Source organism: Microsporum canis, genomic scaffold (genome assembly GCF_000151145.1).
Source record: "Microsporum canis CBS 113480 supercont1.1 genomic scaffold, whole genome shotgun sequence".
Taxonomy (NCBI): domain Eukaryota; kingdom Fungi; phylum Ascomycota; class Eurotiomycetes; order Onygenales; family Arthrodermataceae; genus Microsporum; species Microsporum canis.
Genome location: NW_003299169.1, coordinates 2,442,695 through 2,463,539, shown reverse-complemented (window position 1 = coordinate 2,463,539; position 20,845 = coordinate 2,442,695). Strand labels below are relative to the sequence as shown.

The 20,845-nt window shown below is 46.0% G+C and overlaps 5 protein-coding genes across 5 annotated transcripts; 3 read left to right on the top strand and 2 right to left on the bottom strand.

The window, feature by feature from the left end:
• Window positions 1-2,199: 2,199 nt before the first annotated feature.
• MCYG_00906 (uncharacterized protein) lies at window positions 2,200-2,674 on the top strand (the record flags this gene model as incomplete). The annotated part of the gene is made up of 2 exons (XM_002850756.1): window positions 2,200-2,212; window positions 2,370-2,674. 2 exons carry the CDS (start codon window positions 2,200-2,202, stop codon window positions 2,672-2,674), a joined length of 318 nt encoding a protein of 105 aa, XP_002850802.1.
• Window positions 2,675-2,935: 261 nt separating this feature from the next.
• MCYG_00905 (cysteine dioxygenase) lies at window positions 2,936-3,902 on the bottom strand (the record flags this gene model as incomplete). Its single annotated transcript, XM_002850755.1, has 5 exons — window positions 2,936-3,051; window positions 3,124-3,181; window positions 3,262-3,399; window positions 3,491-3,562; window positions 3,627-3,902. 5 exons carry the CDS (start codon window positions 3,900-3,902, stop codon window positions 2,936-2,938), a joined length of 660 nt encoding a protein of 219 aa, XP_002850801.1.
• Window positions 3,903-4,519: 617 nt separating this feature from the next.
• Window positions 4,520-6,280, top strand: MCYG_00904 (developmentally regulated GTP-binding protein; the record flags this gene model as incomplete). Its single annotated transcript, XM_002850754.1, has 10 exons — window positions 4,520-4,540; window positions 4,634-4,654; window positions 4,724-4,766; window positions 4,844-4,918; window positions 4,991-5,027; window positions 5,097-5,167; window positions 5,202-5,569; window positions 5,634-5,990; window positions 6,061-6,181; window positions 6,261-6,280. 10 exons carry the CDS (start codon window positions 4,520-4,522, stop codon window positions 6,278-6,280), a joined length of 1,134 nt encoding a protein of 377 aa, XP_002850800.1.
• Window positions 6,281-15,855: 9,575 nt separating this feature from the next.
• MCYG_00903 (conserved hypothetical protein) lies at window positions 15,856-18,076 on the top strand (the record flags this gene model as incomplete). The annotated part of the gene is made up of 4 exons (XM_002850753.1): window positions 15,856-16,285; window positions 16,351-16,372; window positions 16,437-17,482; window positions 18,021-18,076. 4 exons carry the CDS (start codon window positions 15,856-15,858, stop codon window positions 18,074-18,076), a joined length of 1,554 nt encoding a protein of 517 aa, XP_002850799.1.
• Window positions 18,077-19,447: 1,371 nt separating this feature from the next.
• Window positions 19,448-20,447, bottom strand: MCYG_00902 (conserved hypothetical protein; the record flags this gene model as incomplete). The annotated part of the gene is made up of 2 exons (XM_002850752.1): window positions 19,448-20,399; window positions 20,431-20,447. The coding sequence occupies 2 exons, from the start codon at window positions 20,445-20,447 to the stop codon at window positions 19,448-19,450; spliced, it is 969 nt and encodes a 322-aa protein (XP_002850798.1).
• Window positions 20,448-20,845: the final 398 nt, after the last annotated feature.

The following is a 20,845-nucleotide window of genomic DNA, read 5'->3' as shown; positions in this document are numbered from 1 at the left end:
CCACCAAGAGCTCTACAATACCCTATCTAAACCTAAATAGGCAGCTCTGAAGAGCCCCTGAGGCCTTCATACCCTACGCCCTTGCTACTAGATACGGTAGGCGATGTAAGCCCGCAAAAGCTGTCTGCCAATCGCTAAGGAGCTCATGGTTCTGAACTAATATTACCGGCTGGTAAGTTGGCGAGGCCATGTAACTAGGAGAGGCTGGGGTTTTCTTGCTAATTTGAGTCAAGTTTGTGATTATAATAAATCTCTCTATCGTTTGTAGGTACACTGCTAGATTAGTTTATAGATTGAGAATAAATATCAAGTCCCCCTGTTGACTCGACTAACATCTACAAACATCCATGGACGAACGTCGTCTTTCTCGTTTACAGGTATTCTTTTGTATCAAGCTAAGTCCTTCCCCTTTATTGCTTTACCGCCTCGAATACCAGCTAACGACCACGCCAACATGGTATAAAATCTCCATATACCCCTTTGTTCATTAAATGGGATACAAACTAAACATGGAACCAAGATAAACAATATTCATCGGTTTTCACTTTTCTGAAGTACCCTATATCACTCTTTAATGTATCCTTGCCCTCTCTCCATAGCCTTCTGATCAAATACGCCCTCCTCTCTTGACAACGTTTCACTCCAGGATATTTCAGCCTCTTTCTTCTAAGGCAATTCTTATCCTTAAATAGGTATAAAATACCTCACAAAGTATTTGATGGTCGGTATCTTCCTCGTTAATACCATTGTATCCTACCCAGCATACTTTAATTATATTTTAATTGAGGACGATAAATATACTTATAGCGAAGAGGGGTACTTGAGCTTCGACTACTTTATTAACTAGTCTCAGAGCGCGGTAGTCCGATCTAAGCAGATCCATTATTCCTACATACGGCTCGTCAACAAACCCGTCAAGCACCTGGAAGATAAGTGAACAGACAAGGATGGAAAGGATCAATTAGTCCTCTCAAATATGTATCATGCCTCCAGGGGTATTTTGCCAGTGTAATACACTGGATATATCATAGTGATTGTAGACCAAGTCATCAATGCCACCATACTTTAGTTCGTCCTCCTGACGCTGCCTTTCACACATTTTTCTTGTAGTCTGGAATAGTTTATAATGTTATGATATCCCGTTGATATTATATCTGATCTTCCATGCCATCTTTCTCACGGCAATAAGAGCAGCCCTTTATCATCAAGGTGCAGGACATCACCGGCGTCTCGAAGGTAAATAACTACTGGTTACTTAGCGTCAAAAACCCTACCCCCAGCCAAAAGGGCGCAGAGAGTTAAACTTTGACACTTACTACAGACATTTAGATGCCCATTTAAAGTTGGGGCTCAACCTAAGTAGTCTTTGGCGTGGGAATTTCAAAACTGCTAACTTTGACAAGAGATAAATCTCTCAATTCGGTGATGAGCAAGCTGTCCTTCTTATCTTTATTGTCAGGTATTGGTTATTGGACGTATGTGGAACACGAGCAGGTCTGATGTTCAATTCAGGATATTTTGGCTATGCTAAAACTCGAATTCGATATCGATGTTTTCAAAGATATAGCAACTTGGCATATCGATCATCAGTATGGCAAACCCAAACAACATCCTTGGGTCGCTAGATAGCTGGGCAGTCTCTTGTGTCATTAACCGGCAACATACGGTTGTTGAACCTCTCCTCCCGGTTACTGGATACCCCCTTGCATTCGATAACCCAGCAACGGATGAGCCTCAAGAAGCCGAGGAGCCCCAACTGCCATCTGACTGCGATACAATAAGCAGCCCTCATCTACAGGTCCCGAAGGGTCCCCTTATCAACCCTCGAAATGACCCTGTGGACAGAGCTAGACGCCAATAAACTGGTAATTTTATGATGTTAACCTGCGCCATCTCTAGAATGGGGGAGTATCTTTAATTTCCAGACACCAAAGACACTGTGTGCCCTGTGAAGCTAGCGCGTTCGGAGTTAAATGAAGTTCAGGAGAAAGAAACGACGTGATTCGGCTTCAACATGCTTATGAATCACTGGTAGACGGTGAGGAGGAAGGCTAGCTAGTTATTGGTAATGACATGATGCACTCTTTCGGAGGACTCCTGCCGATGTCATATACATGTTATGTATATAACTCGTATATAGGCTCTGTTGTTTCGAGAGAGGAGGAGTCTCTTTGATCATCAGGAGGCATCACTGTTGATATGTTTCATCAAGGTATATCTAGTTCGAATATCAGCGAGGGCTTCCGTTGTCGTGGTATTTGGTTATCGGCCGGGAGCTCTACTTGTGTACTAGTTATGCAGACTCGAGTACAAGGTCACCCCGAGCATCCTTCAATACTACGTTGGCCTGACACAGATCATACACATAGCACGGCTGAGAGGACATGGCCACCAGAAAGACAGAGCAAAGAAGTCAGTTATGAATATAATCAGAGTAGAGATAAATAATTATTGTAGAAAAGGAGAGAGTGAGCGAGGAGGAAAGTCGTTGGTGTACATGACTAATAAACATAAAGGCGGCAAGGGAAAAAATGGAGGTCGCTTCGCTAAAACAGCACTAGACTACCTAAAAAAGTCTAGTGTTATTGAAACAGGCCTATCAGGAGCTGCTGGGATGGCGTGCTCGCCCAGGTCCGCCACCGGCACCAAAGGTAAGCAAGAAGGGCTGATATAAGGGTGAGTGCATGGCCGGCACACAGCTTGCACAACAAAACTTCTTCATCTTCTATATCACTTCTCTCTCTCTCTCTGGGAAAGGAAGGAAAAAACAAGGAAAAACAGAGAAACACAATCATCACGCTTGGAGGGGGATCATGAAAAAGGCCACCCGGAACCGGGTGACAGATGCTGCCAGCCTTCACTTGATGTCTAGTGGTAGTGAACAGCTCCAGCTCGCTCGTCAGGCCTGTCTGACACAGGCAGCTGAGCTCTTCTTCTACAGCTTCAAGCCCCGGTTGGAGAAGAAGTTACACTGCTTGACATGATGAGATTTGCCTGTCTGTTCATCGAACAGAGAACAGCCAAAGTGAGCTGCATTAGGAGGAGTGTACACTGATATTCAACCGGATGTTAGCAAAGGTAGGTCATCACACAAAACCGGGCACAGGGTGGGATGCTACTTACGGTGCAGAGAGATGGCAAACTCCTCTGGATCTGGGTTGGTGACCTTGTGCAGGCCAAGCTGGAAGAAAAACAAAAGTCAGCTTTATTACACGGTGTCCTTAAGGAAAGATCCGTCTGGATGGAGACGACAATGCTTACCTTGTCGGACATGTATGTCACTTCATTCTCCCGAAGGATGGTCTCCTTGGTCACTGTCAGGGGGCAGGCTTCGCCATTCTGGACTTTGTTCTGTTCAGGCCAGTCATACCGGTCTTCCCTGAGAGTACCATGCAGGACCTACACCAGCAAAAACATATATGATCAGCTACGTCGGGGACTCTCTTTCTCCCCCCTTAAGGAAAAAGGGGAAAAAAGGTTAATACTCTACCTTCATTACACAGTGAGCGTTAGCGTGATCGTGGATTGGACTGGACCTGCCCGGGTTCCAAACGAGGATGAGCTGCAGTTCGCCATGTTAGCCGGATCACGCCTCTACACAGGCATCTGGACTGGTTGCTACTTACCAGGTTACTCTTGCCGTTGCCCTCGTCTACGAGGTTTCTGGTGTAGGCTCTGGACGTATCTGCCAACGCATAACGCTGCCACTCCTGGGGGTTGGATACGTATCCTTCCATCAGTTTCTGGATGTCCATAGGGTCGACGTCGTCGGAGTCAAGGCCGGAAGATGGTCCAAGAACGGCACTGAGGTCTTCTACTAGTTTATGGAAGGCATCTTTCCCCTTGACGTCAACAGGGACGATGGGTTCTGCCGTTGTGGCCTGGTTTTCGATGAATGGCATGATGAACTCGATGGGATGAAGTTGGATCTCAACGGATTTTTTTCTCTTGGTTGGTGTGCGAGGAGGTTCGGCAAAGGATAGGCACTGCCTAGGAAGGCTTTGGGTAAGATAGAAAGATATATACAGTGACTCTTTAGCAAACGGCGTGTTTCTCAGATGGCTTCTGGGAAGAAATGAATCTGGTTAATGGGGAATTTTTCTCTTATCCTCTCAATACCTTGGGGGAACAGACTTGTAGTCGTAGTTTCATCCTTTCCTCCACGCCACTTGTCGGTTTCGGATCACTCCGACCAATCCCGTACCTGCGCGCCCTCCACGGATATTCCCGGGCGCCGAAATCAAACCCGGTCACATGAACAAGTCACATGATTTAAAACACGTGTTAGTTTTATGTAATCGGATAAACTAAAGGTCCGAGATAAGATCGAAAAAAAGTTGTGTGAATTTATCCATGGAGATCAAACCCCACCGCGTTGGATGAAATATTATTGCATATAACTTCGCAAGTTACAGCTCTCGCGCATTTTATATCTTCTTTCAGTGTAGCGTTGGCTGTCAAGCGTCTCGCTATTTGATTTTTTTATACCGCCCCTTTTTCTGGGCAAACTACCGCAATCATGTCGACAACAGTAGACAAGGTTTGGATACCTGCTATCTTTCATCTGAAGAAATTTTTTATATATCCATGAACGAGCTATAGCTAACCATGTCGTCTTTGTTCTTCCATATAGATCAAGGAAATTGAGGCCGAAGTCAGAACCCTTACTCTTTATTTCTATCCGTTTCAACCCTAGCGCATGTTTTAACAATACATTTTGCAGATGGCCAAAACCCAGAAGAATAAAGCCACCTCGTTTCATTTGGGTACGATCCGGAACAGTTTCTAGGATAAAATAAATAGCCAGGGTTGTAGATCTGACGACTGCATTTGCGGGATATAGGTCAATTGAAAGCTAAGCTCGCGAAGCTAAAGCGGGAGCTACTCACCCCCAGCGGTGGAGGAGGTGGTGGTGGAGGTATGGCTTTGCTCCAGATATTATATGAACGGACATTCATTGGAATAATATGGCTAATTTGATGGTCTGTAGCTGGTTTCGATGTTGCGCGTACCGGTGTTGCCAGTGTGTATGTTTTACTCTTCTCCTTTTGCGGTTTGTTCATATTGGATTCGTTGGGTCAACTAACGTATCACAGTGGATTTATTGGATTCCCATCCGTAGGCAAAAGTACTCTCATGAGCAAGCTAACGGGACAACATTCCGAAGGTAGGTCTGGATCATATATCCCTTATCAATTAAGCCCTCGGTGCTGATACATGGTATCACACAGCTGCCGCATACGAATTCACAACCCTTACCACCGTCCCCGGTCAGGTCCAATATAATGGCGCAAAGATTCAAATGCTCGATCTTCCTGGTATTATTCAGGGTGCCAAGGACGGCAAAGGTCGAGGAAGACAGGTCATTGCCGTCGCCAAAACGTGCCATCTCATCTTCATTGTTCTAGATGTGAACAAGCCCTTGACAGACAAAAAGATCATCGAGAGCGAGCTGGAAGGGTTCGGAATAAGAATCAACAAGGAACCTCCGAATATTGTCTTTAAGAAGAAGGATAAGGGTGGCATTGCCATCACAAACACGGTACCCCTGACCCATATTGATCATTCTGTAAGTTATCTTCCATTCATTTCTTTCAAAGTATAAGGATGGTTGGCTTATCGTAAATGTATAGGAGATCAAAGCCGTCATGAACGAATATAGAATCTCCTCTGCAGATATAGCTATCCGATGCGACGCCACAATCGACGACCTCATCGACGTCCTCGAGGCCCGGAGTCGTTCCTATATACCTGTGATTTACGCTTTGAATAAAATCGACTCAATCTCAATTGAGGAGCTGGATTTATTATACCGTATTCCCAACGCCTGTCCTATTAGTTCAGAGCGAGGATGGAATATAGATGAGCTCCTTGAGCTTATGTGGGAGAAACTCAACCTGAGAAGAGTTTATACAAAGCCCAAGGGCAAGAATCCAGACTATAACGAACCAGTTGTCCTGAGAAGTTCTGCGTGCACCGTTGAAGATTTCGTATGTCAATCTTTTTCCCTTCTACCATACCATCCCTCCCGGTTTATTTTCGTTGTTAACCTGGTAACAGTGCAATTCCATCCATAAATCTATCGTGGAGTCATTTAAACATGCCATCGTTTACGGTCGTTCCGTCAAACATCAACCACAACGAGTCGGATTAAGCCACGAACTCGCAGACGAAGACATTAGTGAGTGGGCCATACCGCTCCCGTTCCGTTCCGTAGTTCCCATCTTTATGCATCTTTACTAACATACCTTAATCATTAGTAACCATCGTCAAACGATAGATGCGTATACATCGAACCGAGTTTCTACAACTCTTTCCTGGGTCATCCATGCCCGCGGAGCTGGGATGTTCCGCCAGCAATTCAGTTACCCTAGACTGCAACTCCAGAACATGGGCTTGAACCTGATGGCTGACAAGGTATACGGGATGACGTGTTCAGGAGGAGTGGAATTATATACGCCTTGGACTGAGTATATACACTTTACAAGACAAGGAGTGTACGAGATATGAGGCAGAGGCGGAAGAAGGAAGGCAAAACAGCGGCAACCACAATGCAATGCAAGCTGAGGAAAATGAAGATTGAGAACCTTTCTATCAATAATAACTTGTTTAGTTAGGCAGAAAGGAAATAGGAGGTGTGGGAGGCGAAGTTGTGTAGCCCAAATTTACCGACCAAAAAAAATAGAACTGGAAAAGTAAATAGAATATTCGTTCTCTTCAGTTGAAATTCGACAGGCATCACACAAAACTTAATCTCATTTCGTCATCTTTATCTTCATCCGCTTCGTCGAGACTGATTTTTTCTTTCTCTCGCCTCTCTCGCATGGTGTTTCTCAAGAAAGGAAAATAAAAATAAATAAGAAACAGTTCCGTATGCCCCCTTCAAATCCCCATCCGTGCTTAACTGGATGTATAAGCCACCCCCAGATGGAAATGAAATGGTAGTTGAGATCCAATAATTGCATTGTAGGCTATGCCGGGGCTATGTATGCATGCATGCTTCGCATCTCGCATGGGCAATGCAAGACACAACACACCCAAGGAGTGGTTTACATTTGTAACCCTTGGCCCTTGCTTGCCTGCTCACTATGCGTCTGCCTGCAGGACCCCTTCCTCCCCCCTTTTTTTCCCTATCTGTAAATGTATATGTGGGATGATGGTTTTACCTCTCCTGCCGCGCAATCCGGGGACTTGCATATACATATATATCCTCTATACTTCGAATACATCGACAAGAAATCATTCCAGTTGTCTACCAGTCATGTCGGGAGTAGATATCGGACAGGGGTTTCTGCCCGAGGCCACTATCGGGTATCCATGTAAAGGGGACTTATCAGGCGTTCAAACGTGTTTAAATAAATGTATGTCATCTCTCCCTGTCCCTGCGATGCTATCAGGTTCCTTATACTTCCCGCTTGATAAGGGAGCTCAATGTTGAATTGCTGGCGAAGATATATACTTCTTCTTTTAAGGGGGTATCATATTGAAACTCTTGTATCCTACCCAATAACCGGGGCAAAGGAGAAAGGAAAAAGAGCGCTTCCCAATCATGAACCATTCCATCGCCCTGGTCGGGATGTTAATAAATACTACCGTTGCACACACACAGCAGAAGGAGTGTGTGTTTACATTGTACGGAGTATAGGTAGGGTTGATACATATTTTATTCTCCTGTTGAAACTTTGATTCGAAACTTGCAAGAGTTAAACGTCAAACATCAAGGGCCAACCAGAAAGGAGAAAAGTCTTGGTATCAAGCGGAAGATGCAGAAAAGAGATAGTGGGTAATCTAAACCCGGGGCCAGATAGGAAAGTGAAGGCAAGACACCCTCCCGCAGATAGATGAGCGAGACAAGAGGTTGGATGAAGGTTTTGATAATCGAGGGCAAAAAGCAATCTATCGGCTGAATAGCAGACGTTCAAGATGGCATGTGAGCATATACTGATAGCACCGATCTTAATCGTGCTCTCTTTCTTTACAACGCCTCAGGATGGATGGTTGACAGAGCTCAAGAGTGGAAGAATAGACTAAGCTTGACGATCATGAAGGAAAAGGGAAAGTAGAGAGAAAAAAGAATTTCACCGTTGAGATCATCGGTATAACGCAATATCAATATTCAAGATAGGCCTCCGTCAATTCCGCCCCTGTATATATGTGTATAACCTATCCCGATTAGGCCGTATAAACCCCCGAGATGTGCCCGGAGAGCAAAATGAAGATTGTTATTGCAGCCGCTGAAACGGTAAATAGTGCGTTCCAGCCAGCATTAACCAGTTTATTTCGGGGTTTAAGCCGTCTTAGCAGCCAGACATATTATTACCCTCTTCCTGGAGTGCAACGTGTGCGACCTGTCAGCCAGACAGCCATCCACCAGTAGGCAGGCAAAGGTAAATCAGGGTAGAAAAGCATGTCTCTGTCTCACAGCATTCCCTTTTCAGACGAAGGTAAGACCAAGAAACCATCCGCTTCAAACATGAATCTCTGTAAGTCGTAGGGGAGGACCATGGATCTGCAGCCCATCATCCTAGGGGGCTCCTTGTGTGACTGACCCTAGTGAGCTTGATAGATGAAGATGGCGATGGCTTCGATGGTCGGTAGAGCGTTTGAGTGACCAAGAACACGCACAATAAACTATCCAGATGGATGTGTAGGGCGAGAAAAAAAAAAGCAAGCATCGGAAAAAGGCATCAAACGTTCCTTTTTCATCTCCCTCAGGGAAGCTTTTCTCTTCATCCTTTTTTTTTTCACTAGTACGCCATGAAAAAATATGAAGAGACGAAGGAAGAAGAAGAAGAAGAAAAAAACGGTCTTGATGGCCTGATTTTGGCAACTGTCTATCTTTTTTCAGCGTGATGACATAGCCATGCACCATTCTATACGGGACGGTGTTTTATTTTTCTCTCATCTCTTCTTCTTGAGCTACCCTTGGCAGCTGGCTGTAATAAGAGTGTTTCTGGTATAGGGATGCATGTCATGTCTAATAGAGCGGTGAACAAGACCGGTCTTCTCACATGGGCCGTTGTTCGCTAAACAGGCCGAAAAGCAACTGGCGTCAAGCGTCAGGAGGACGCAAGATGAGATGCAATGAACCGAGATTCAGATCCAATCGAGATGGCGCACATTTCACAGCTCGTCGATCCCTTTAGCTTGAAGAATCAAGCTGATCCCCGACGAAGAACGAAGAGAAGAAGGAAGAAGGAGAAAAAAGAAAAGAAGTCCAAGTCGATATATCAGGTATATGTCTTTTTGAGAAAAGAAAAAAGGCGCGAGACGCCTGATCATGTTTTCAAGAGGAAGAGAAAAAGAGCGCCTGAGAAAGGAGTAAATATGCTGTGGTACTGACAAAGTACTCACTCCTGCTGACTCTCCTTTGAAATCCGGCCGGGTAGCTACATGATGCGATGTAATATGCCATTTGAAAGATATCAAAAATGTCTGCCTATCAGCATCCACGAGGCGTCTGATACTGCGAAGCGGTAATATCGTAATTCCTATAATATATATAAACAGGATTGTACCTGTGTACACGGGCGCATGTCACTATGCATACATCGTATATCCTGCCGTCGAAGTTGAGATAAGAGAAGCGCTCAAGAACAAAGACCAGGAAAAAAGAAGGAAGATGGAATGGCCCAAGGTTCCACTTCAAGTAGAGACGGGAGAGATCCTGGGCGGTGTAAAGCAGGTGTATGTATGTATCTATCTATATAAAAAAAAATGAGCCAACCCATTTTTTAACGTAAGAGGATATGAGATATCTCCTGACTCGTATTCCATAAGTTGGAAGCGATGCCAGGGAACGAGTTTACGTATCTACCTGCCAGAAAGACCCCTATCATGTAGATACATGGCATGATATATATATATATATATATTTATATATGCACTATATCCATCCGAGCTAGGCTTCGGTACCAAGTTTTTGCAGAGTCAATCGGCGGATATTCCGCCTGCCGATGGGTGGAGGGCAGGGTACAGGCAGTGAGAGCAGGACTAATGAATGCAGATACTTACATAGTATAGAGCAGTAACGACATATCAGTAACGAGCTGCTCTATATGTACGCCGAGCAAAACAAAGCAGGCATGTCAAAATTACGCAGTGGAAGGAATGATGATTTGCAAGGTTCTCGAAAATATGCAGAATTAACATGTACAACGTCGCAAAGTACTATGATGTATAGTCTTATGCACGTTTGTTTCTGCTTCTTTTTTCTCTTCCTCCTCTTCAAGGGCCAGGCTTGGTTATCGTCCAAGCTCCTCTTCCTCGTGCCCGAACGAAGCAAATGGCGGACGACATCAAGGTGTTGGTTGCAAGTTGAAAAGGGGGGAAGGGAACAATGAAAGGTGCAGTGCAAAACCAACATTTAGCTGACTAGCTTTTACTTCCCGCATCCTCGGGATCAGCTTGGCCATTCATCAGTGACCTTTCATGGGTGGCAGGGGATTTATCATTTGCTGCTACTGTAGTTATGCAATCATACAATGCCAATTTTCAAGGAGGGGGAACAGGCTTGGGAGGCATTGAATTGCAACATGTGCTTCCCTTCCGTTTGCCGAATCGGTCGATGGAGAGCAAGGCAAATATACTTATGCACGCTTAATATTATCATTAAGGACCGGGATCTGGTCCTCCGCGACATGATTTTCCTATGATGTCGTTCAGGAGAAGACAAGCCAGGGGAGTGAAAAAAAAAGAGGGCCAAAAGGGGCTCGAGGTTGCCGCAGCGATATAATATCCACTTCTGAGGACGGCAACCTTAGAAGGGAGTTACTATGGTATGTACATATGCATCGTGGATGGAGTATAGGTCTTCCCCCCTTCCACCACGCGAGATGACTGGGATGAAAGCCTGTACGAAGTGCTACGTACATACTACACAGGAGAAGAAACGAGAAAACGAAGGGAGAGAAAAAAGGAAAAGGAAATATATTATTTGCCATGCCCCTTGCTACGCCCTCGACCCAATTTTTGCATAAGCAATAAAAAGAACCGAACCCCCTAGCGCTTACTAGCCGATTACTGATCATCAGGAAAGGCAGGCTCTCACATGAAGAGCGCTGATTGACATTTCAATGATGATGTCCATAACATTATTCTCATGCGATCTCTCAATTAGCCTGCGAGTGATGTTTCAATACACGCCAATTAAGCAGCTCACCATCTATATACCTACATATGTACAGCCTTGTTCCCTGGTCATGCGGCCGAGATGTTCATACTGGGTACGGATGTGGACGGCGATTCCCCCCCCTGACCTGCGTTTGGCCCATGATAGGTGATAATTTCGAGTTACTCTGTAGGAGCAATTCTGCATTGCAGCCCAATCAGGATGTGTCAAAATGGAGCGCGGCTTCTCCGCACTAAACTACTGCCTACTGCGGTAGCTTAATTATCTTGGTTACGAAAGAGGTATAGGATACGGAGAATGGAGTATACTTACAGGTAGTACATCCGCTGCTGGTTTACCTGGGGGAGGAGGGGGGTTCGTATACAACCAATTCATGATATATTAGTTATATGTGTCCATGTTAGTAAGTTGTCTGACTATCCTCCATTCGCCATGTACCACCTAACCAAGTATTCATACATACTCCATCATCTCCTCCTGATTGTTCAATGCAGGGCGCTAACATGGACTCTAGGTGCTATGTGTAGGGGTTCCTAGCTCTGCTCACCTTTCCCCCTCCCACCCCTTTTTGGCAATGCCTGAGGAACCCCCTTAGCATACCATGCCACTTCAAGCAACTCCGCCGACTCATCTTCACCGGCGCATCCGCTCATTAGATATTACACAGAGTACATCGATGTTTTCTCGAACTAAGGAGAAGGGGAAACGGTTTGATGACATCACACTGGACGGGCTTTAGCATGCCGTTACGATGGCCTCCTGACGGCCGTCTTTCCTAGCTTATAAGCTTAGCTATGCGGCACCCAGTCACGGTTGTTGATCTCAGATCTATATATCTCGACGCATACATGAGGTACGCACATGACAGCACCCCCTCAGGCTAATGGATGCTATATTCTTGACCGTGGGGCGGATTTCTGAAACCCAGCCCCTCTCTTCTTTCCTTTTTCCCTTCTGGCTATGCCTTTCCCTCGTGGCGAAGTTCGGCTAACAAATACATATATACCGGCCCCGTTAATCCTCTCCACGCCACCCAACATGCATAGCCTTTAGATCCCGCCCAATTCCCATGAACCCCGAAGAAGAGTTGAACGAGGGGGGGGGGGGGGGGTGGGCGGGGGATTGTCGCTTGGAAACCTTCTGCCGTGAGTTCAACTATGATATGGGATGCAGGAGGGTATAATGTGGAATCGGGGCAATAGTGTGTTTTTGACCTAGCAAGGACTTTACCGGAGCAACCGATGGGCAATTCTAGCCTTCAGACTTCCCCTTCTTCTCTCACCATCTTTCTCTTTTGAGGTAAAAAAAAAAGAGGGAAGATATGTACTTGCTTCGGCCCCACATAGTCGAAGCAGCGGCAGTGCATCAGCGATCGTTTTCTTGGATGTTCGCCGTCTAGTATATAATGTGTACGCTGATCGGTGGTTCGAGATCGAATGACTGAGTCGTGTCTCTCTCTTTCACCATCCTGGTCGCCTCCCTCCTTTGGTTGCTCTTCTTTTTGAGACGTGCAACCCTCGCGTATCACCTTGTTCTTTCCGGGCTCTAGAAGAAAGACTAAAATGCCCCTTGAAGGCCCTTGAAAGTAACGCCTCTCCCTGGCTGCGCATTCGAGAGAGAGAGAGCTCTCGCAGCTGTGATGGTCCTTGATTTCTTCCGTCATGCCTCAAATCTGTCGTCATAACCTGGGCTTTTTGCTAACCAAATATTTCTTAGCATGTCACATGCAAACTAGATGTGTAGAACATCTTCGCACGGAGTACGGAGTTTGGAGTATTTACGCATGCAAACCGACTGCTTTTTTTTTTTTTTTAAAAAAAAAAAAGACGAAGATAAAAAGGAAAGAAAGTGAAAAAAATGGCTGGTTCCGTACAGTTAGCTTAAGGCTGGCTGGCAGACGGTGGAGAAATCCTCCCTGGCTGTCGCTCTCTCTACAAGCCACCCTTGCTTGCTGCCAGGAACCTGAGCAAGGAAAGAGGGAGAAAAAGCCTCTGCCAACCCCTTGCTCTTCAAGGATGATGGTATACAGTACAGGTCACAATTATTCGTGGAATTCGATAGAGCTAGTAAGGGAAGCAAGAGTTTTTTTCCCTTTTCGACATGAGGGAAGAATGTACACTTTCGTAAGTATCAAATCATCATTGGAAGGAGATAGAGTAGGGGGAGGAATACTTCCTTCGTACCACCACTACGCACGTAATTGTTTTAACATAAAACTGATAAAAATAGGTCGACCATTCACGTTCGTTAGAAACGATACATACATGGTAAACATTCAGCCTGAGGGTTCGAAGCCAAACAGATATGACATGCACCGATCAACAAGACAACCAGCTCGCTTCGCGGCCTGTCCATGGGGGCCTACATACATAGTGTATGCGGGCCGGATGCAGCAATTGGGCAAACCACCACGCGGGCGATCAGTGTATAGTTGTTTTAGGGCTCAACAGTCAGGGCATCGCTTAGTTAAACAGCCCCCGGGAAGACAAAAAGAAAACCGGAACAGGAACAGGAACAAGGAAACGAAGCAGAACTACAGAGTAAGGTTCGATATTTCTCCAGATCCTTGGATTTCATAAGCATTAGGAAATCGAGTTATATATGCTGTGCGCAGTTGATATAGTTATCTTCTTTGCGCCACGGTCGCCGCTGTTAGGCAAGCTCCCGTCCGCTGCCCTGAGGGGTCCCGTCTATATGACGATACTATTGGACTAAGTGATCAAGACCAAATATCAACGGTTGCCCCAAAGAAGCAGCTAGATAGTCTTTCTTCCTTGTCCTGGGAATGGTCAAAGGGCGTGTTTTATTTCTAACCCCCTTTTCCCTTCTCGGCAGCGGCCGTTTGAAGCACAAGCAAAGCTGGTGTGGATGAAGGATTAACATGAAAGCGGGACGGCTCTCTACACAGATGAGCCAGTAACCGTTTAGCGATGACCAGATCTTGTCTCCTTCTTCCGCCAAACTTACACGCATTTCGTAGCGCCCCTTGAAGTGCCCTCTGCTCCTTGCAGGTGACCCGGATGATGTTACCAATGTCAGTATGTATATACGCCGTACTCGCGTATACGCCCGTTGACAGACCAAACGACCAAAAGAAGTAATATCTGGGGATTTACAAACGTGTTCAACGATGGCCCATAACCAAACTCTGGCTGTCCGCTTTGCTTATTATATCGAATTCACAAAAACTGTCAACGAGCCATGGCCAGATCTTCGATCAAGGTTTGGCTCGTGGCTGCCACGAAACGAACTATTTATCTTTTTTGTTCCTCTTCTTCTTTTTTTTTTTACTTTTCCTTTTCCTTCTCGTCTATACAAACTGACAACCTCGTCTTTTTTAGTGTGTCGTTATTTATATATGACTTTTATCCATACGACATAGTCTGTATGGAGAATACACATTTCGTCATGACCGTATGGACGTATCAAACGGGGTACAAACGCCGCGTTACGGCGTCATCGACTTTCAATATTTGATACCCAACTGTTTTAGCCCATACAGCCGTCTGTCCCTTTTTTTCTTTTCTTTCTTAGGCATGATATACTCCGTATAATCTGGTGATGCGATGCTCTGTTTAGAAGAAGTGCGGGCTCCAGCTTGCGATTTGCCAGCCCGCATGACGATGGCTCGTTTGTGGCTGCCCCTGGTCCTGGAGCTTTCCTCCAAGGGATGTATGTAGCTGGACTACTTAATACTCCGTCTGCCAGCCCGGCCACAGTGGCCATGAGAAGAGGATCTACTCTTTTTTTAACCTTTCTCTGCGGTCTGCTGCTGTCCTCCGCCCCCTGTTGTACAGGTCCATCCCCGGAACGTCGTCGAACACCCATACTTATAACCCGGCTATCCCGGAGAAAGGTCCCGCCTCCTGGCCCTCTTTTCGTCTTTGCTAGGCTTCCCTGTCCTCTCCAGGCTTATCCCTGCCCTAGATTGGCGGTGGCTAAACTCATTCCTGTGCTAGCTCAACCGTCTTTCTTATGCAACCCTAAAACTAAAAAGTAGTGTGCCTTCCCTGTCACTGTCGGGTCCTGCATTTGACTCTTCTTTTGCCCCCTCCTGACTCCCCTTGATGTACGGGAGTAGACAGACATATGCCTGCATCCGCCCAACTAATAGCAACATACATAATATACCCGTCTCCGGCCCCAACAACCGCAAAAGCAAAGCACTCGAGATAAAAATTCATTCGAAAAGAAAAAATAAAAGAGACACACGCACACAGCGGGAGAGAGAACAGAAATAAGAAAAAGAAAGTAGTCTCGAACTCCTGCAGGCTGGGCTAGACTTCTTTTTCTCGCTGTTTCCCTTTCTCAACTGAAGTACCTGTCTATCGAACTCTCCCTATATTACATACTTACATACTTTGCATCGTCCGGCCCTGGGTCTCTCTGGATTATCTACCCCATCCTTCTTCCCACCTTACCCTCCCCCTTTTCTCAACATCAGACGGCGGCTACTGGGACACCTCGTTTTTTTTTTCGGGGCCCCTCGCTTCTTGGTCTCAGCTTGCAGTTGCGCTATGCCATGTGCTGTCGACTGAATTCTTCTAGAGGTCCCACCTAACTGCATCGTGAAATCTCCTTGTTGGCAGCGTGCCTCAAGCAGCTTTAAGACACTTACTTTGCGTGCCTCTATTTCTCCCCGCCCCCTTTTTTCTTGAGGCTTCTAAAAGAACGCCAGTGGCGGCCATTTTGCTTGATTATCGGTAGAAAAAGAATCTTGGACTATGGATACAGAAACCCCGCCGATGCAAGATCATGACTTCGTCAACTCGCAGTGGATTGACATGGGAGGATATGCGGTAGCTCAGCATCAGCAGTTGACCGAATTCTCTGGGTTTCAGTTTGGATCTTCTCCCATCATGCCAATTGAACCTGCATATAGCATGTCTATGCCCCAGCCTTATACAACACAACACTTGATTCCGCTCACCATGTCTTCTCAATGGCCGAGCATGCTATCTACTCAGCCTGGCTTCGCGCCAATGCCGGTTGCACCAATGCCAATGACTCCAATTGCACCTCCTTTGCAGCACGTTCAAACGCCTCAGATACCGACGCCACCTACCCCGCGGAGAACTTTGACTGATGCCGAGCGCCGACGCATGTGCTTGTATCATCAGGAGAACCCGCATGTTAAGCAGACCGAGATTGGAGGTGAGTCCTTGTTTAACCTATCGGAATAATGTTGCCGTGAATAAGCTAACAGGAAAATCTAACAGCTATGTTTGGCGTTGAACGAAGGTATGACTAGTAGTTTTGTATCAGTGCTAGTATATTGTACATTTTCTAATCACTTGTTCCTTAGTACCGTTTCCAAAGTACTCCGTCAAAAGGACAAGTACCTCTTCCCCGATGATGGCCATCGATCACCCATTAAGAAGGCGAAAGGGAAGTTTCCAGATATTGAACGAGCCTTATCAAACTGGGTTAAGAACCACCAGCGACAAGGCGGGGATATCAATGATGCATTAATCAGGGAGAAGGCTTTATTTTTTGCAAACACCGTCGGCAGCCCTGAAGGCCATGAGAAGATCTTGACCTCAAGTTGGCTAGAGAGGTTCAAGCAAAAGAATTACATCATTAGCTCCCCAGGCAGGAAGTCCTCTGTCGACTCGATTAGTCCAAGGAAACGGTCTACTATCAGGACACCCACCCAGCTCTCTCCTGTTTCCCCTACCCTTACCACGACACCTTCTCCCATATCTCCAACACAGCCTGGATCTGCGCAAGAGGGAGAACTCAGTGAACTCGGTAATGACGCCTTTAACGCACCCCTACCCCAGGAGAATAAACCGGTTGTACCACCCGCTGTCACCAGAGCAACAAGTGAATCAAACATAATCTTCTCTCATAACCCTTTTGCACCATCTGAACATACAGGCTTAGGTGTGGAATCAAAGCGAAGACGGAGCCAAACATTGCCTCTAATGATCTCTGGACCCTCCACGGTCAAGGATGAAATCCCAGAGAGCTTATCGCCTACAAACACCTTCACCCAATCAGGAGTCATCGAAGAGGAGCCTACTGAGTATATAGGCGCACCTGCAATGAAACGGAACTGCAGCAATCCAGAAATAACCACCAATATCACTTCTATGCAACCGCCACCCCTTCCAAAATCAAAGAGCATATCATCTCCGGCCACCACTCCCAGCTCTCCGACCCAGGATGAAGCTCGAAAGGCCTTGGAGTTGGTCCTCAACTACTTCCAAAACCAGTCAACGGAATTGGCGATGTCTGACTATCAGATTATAGGGAGACTCATGGAGAAACTAAAACTAGCACAAGGCCAGCCCTATATACAACCCATGAAAGCTACCTCCCGAGCCAAGTTCCACACCGATAGACCTCGTGTGAGCAAGAAGAGAAGCATCCACACATTATAGCTGACTCTCTTTATTATACTAGCATCGATCTCACGCTATTTCATTTGTTTGCTTGCACGGCATCCCCATCTAATACGAACCCCATGTCTTGTTCCCGATTCATTACCTTCAACGTTTACGACAATCATTCCCCCTTATGCAAATCGATTTTTCTGCTATTACTACACATCCATCCTTTTCATTTTATTTCGCTTGGGCGATAGTCCATGGTATATTTGGACGGTTTCAACAGCTGTGCCAAGTAATATTCATCACTCTGCCTAATTCCCATTAATGTCGCCCATTCATTTACCTATCCACTGATTTTATTCCCCTTATTTGCTTTTTGCGTCCCCCATCTATGCTCTTCGTTATGTTATACCTATATACTTCCATCATCATATGTTGCATTTATTGATGTCAAGGGGGAATTATGGTTTCCCCTTATCATCTTACTTGTCTGATTTACCATGCTCTCTCTTGGTTTGTTTCCTTTTGTCTTCATGCTATGTTATTCATTCTAGGGCTCGGAGAGTATTTACAACGACTACCGCTCGCGCGGACTGGGAAACGGGGATAGGCAACTGGGACCTGATTATTTTTCTTCTATATTCTCTATTCTTCCTCCTCCCCCTTTATTTCTTTCCTACTTATTTCTTTTTCTACACTTCACGCTTTGCGATTTTGAACTGTGCTAGGTAGAACTGGACAATGAGATTGAAATAATATGGTAATTTGATATAGTAGCGGGAGGACGCAGAAAGAAAAATATACACATATATACAACAACTACTACTACATTTGCCGTTCTTATGCGAATAGCAGTAACACCCTACGTACATATTTACTCAAAATCGCATATCCTTATTCGTCACTTTTCCCACGTATAGGTCCCACAGCAGCTCTTTGGCAGCCTGAACGTCTGGTTCACAGGCCACAGAGCCCCGAGCTTCTAACATGCCCAGGGTGGAGGGCTTGGTGACACTTTCTCGCGGGAGAAGCGTTTCTAATAATTCGTCAATACTCTCTGGACATTCACATTCTTTGCCTCCTGACGGTAGTTATTCAGTATCAACTTGGCCTGTGATCCAGACAAAGCGGCTGAGATGAGACCCTGACGCATTGAAAAAAGCGAAGCGAGGCAAAAGGCAAAATACGGTACGAGTTATTGCTCGTTGCCCTCCCTCTTTTTTACTTTCCTTATTTACTATATTTATTTTGTCTATTTACCGTTGCATCGGGTCAATGGAAGATATGGAGGGTGTGTAGGATGTACTATGTACGTGCGTAGGGGTAGGGATACGGTGGGGGAGGAAGAAGGTCGAATACCACGGCCTTTTCCTACGACGTGCAGCTATGATGTAACAATGTACATATATATATATAACCGTCCAATATACTTTGGGTCGACAGGGCGCTTATGCGGAGAAAAATCAATGGGGATGAGCGATCAAGTCGGTTGCATGAACGATATCGGAAGTATGCAAGGGATGGAGAGCATTTGGAGAATAGAATAGTGGTCAAGACGAAAGACGGATGGCAGCATAGAGCTAAGTGATCGTGAGTAGTACCTAGCACCCTTCTGCAGTGACAGGCGGATCATGGACCGGTCGCAAGAGAAAGGCCCGTTCTCAGGTCAAATAGCTAGCTGTGCATCAAGTGTAACTAGAGACCCCCGGTACTGGTCATGCGCATGTAGGGGGTCTCTTGCCACTTTGGGCAGTCAAGAATAGAAAAGAAAAAAACAGGAGATATTCATAATTCAATGCGGTTCCTATGGGAGCAGATGGAGGTCGAAGCGGCGAGGTTGAGAAAAGGGAAAAAAAGTCAATATACAAGGGAACGGAGCATTAAACAGATACGTCACCAAAAAAAAAAAAAAAAAAAAAAAAAAAAGGCAAACGAAAAACAAGGAAAGTTGAGATGGAAGAGAAAAGGTGATTGAGGGAAATCATTCACAGGTTGTTGCAGTCGATGCAGTTGACCATGAAACTCCCCGTTCGTTCATCAAATCGGTCACGCTATGCTCTCCCATCTCGGGAATTAGTTTAATGAGAACGAGCTCGACAATGGAGTAGATGACATGTTTGTTACAGTAAGAATCTGAGAAGAGGTCGAGGAGATCATGTTCAACCGCGGACAGTAAGGCAGCATTTTCATCATCGTGATCCTTCGATGCCTTACCCGAACTGGCCTTTGGCAGATCAGGGCTGCCATCAGTCACCTTCCTGCCTTTATTACGATCATGACTGCTGTGAGTTTGGATATTTTGTCTATAAGCACCTGGCCCACTATGCCTGCCATCTCCCTGGCTCGGATTCGAATCTCTTGCCAGTCCCGGTTCAGATCCAGCGTCTGATAGAGGCGCGTCGATTCTACTATTAACTGAAGACTCGGGAACGCTGGATTGAACGAGATGATCCGGGCTGTCGTTGGCTGTAGTACTGGTCTCTGAAGAAAATAATCTTCGATCCGTCCGGATTGCAAAAAGCTTCAAGGCTATAGCTCGGGGGATCAACGCGAGTATACTTGCAGCGCATGCCCGCTTGATCGATTTTAATTCCGCTGCAGATGGTTGTTGAGATCCAGACGAGGATGCGTCTACCATGCTGGGTCGACGCGGGACTGGATTAAGCGATGTCTGCGTCTCCTGTAAGGCATTGCTAATTCTGTGGCCGTGGTTTGGGCCGTCAGTATTAGAACTGCTGTTGGCGAGGGTGCCGATCTCGGCGTCTGAACTAGGGGTGGAAGGCTGCTGCTGTTGTGTGGCCGCAGAAAGCCCGGAAACCCGCGTTAGGCTAGGCCTACCATTAATTGGAAATATCGTGGTTCGGATCGCAAGAAGCCAAGACGGCAAGAATGTGGCAGTCAACAGCTGTCTGCGGATACAATCGCGGAGGAATCTATTTTCTCTTGTCAGCAATGGCGTCACACTTTGCAACAACTAGCATGTTTTTCAAGGTGTTATAGAGAGGGGTGAGAATGGAATCAACGCAGAAAATAGTCCCAAAAAAAAGAGCAGGTTAAACGAGAACTGCAAGGGTAACAAAGGACGCATTTGATAAACGGGAAAGAAATATGAAAACGCAGTTAGCGGTGGATGGATGAACCACCATGCCATTCGGCGCCCAGTGATGCTGAATCCTGAAGAACGCAAAAGGTTGGAGGCTTGCGGAAGGGAGGAAGGCCCGTCCCACAGATCAGCGCGGAGGAGGATGGAGTGCCTCCTGCTAAACACATTGGATATGAGAGAATAAGGCGCATGCACTCCGTACTCGAGTAAGTATGTATGGCCGCGCAAGGGGTTTATCGTCGTATCGTAATGGAACCCGGTAAGGAAAACGGACTG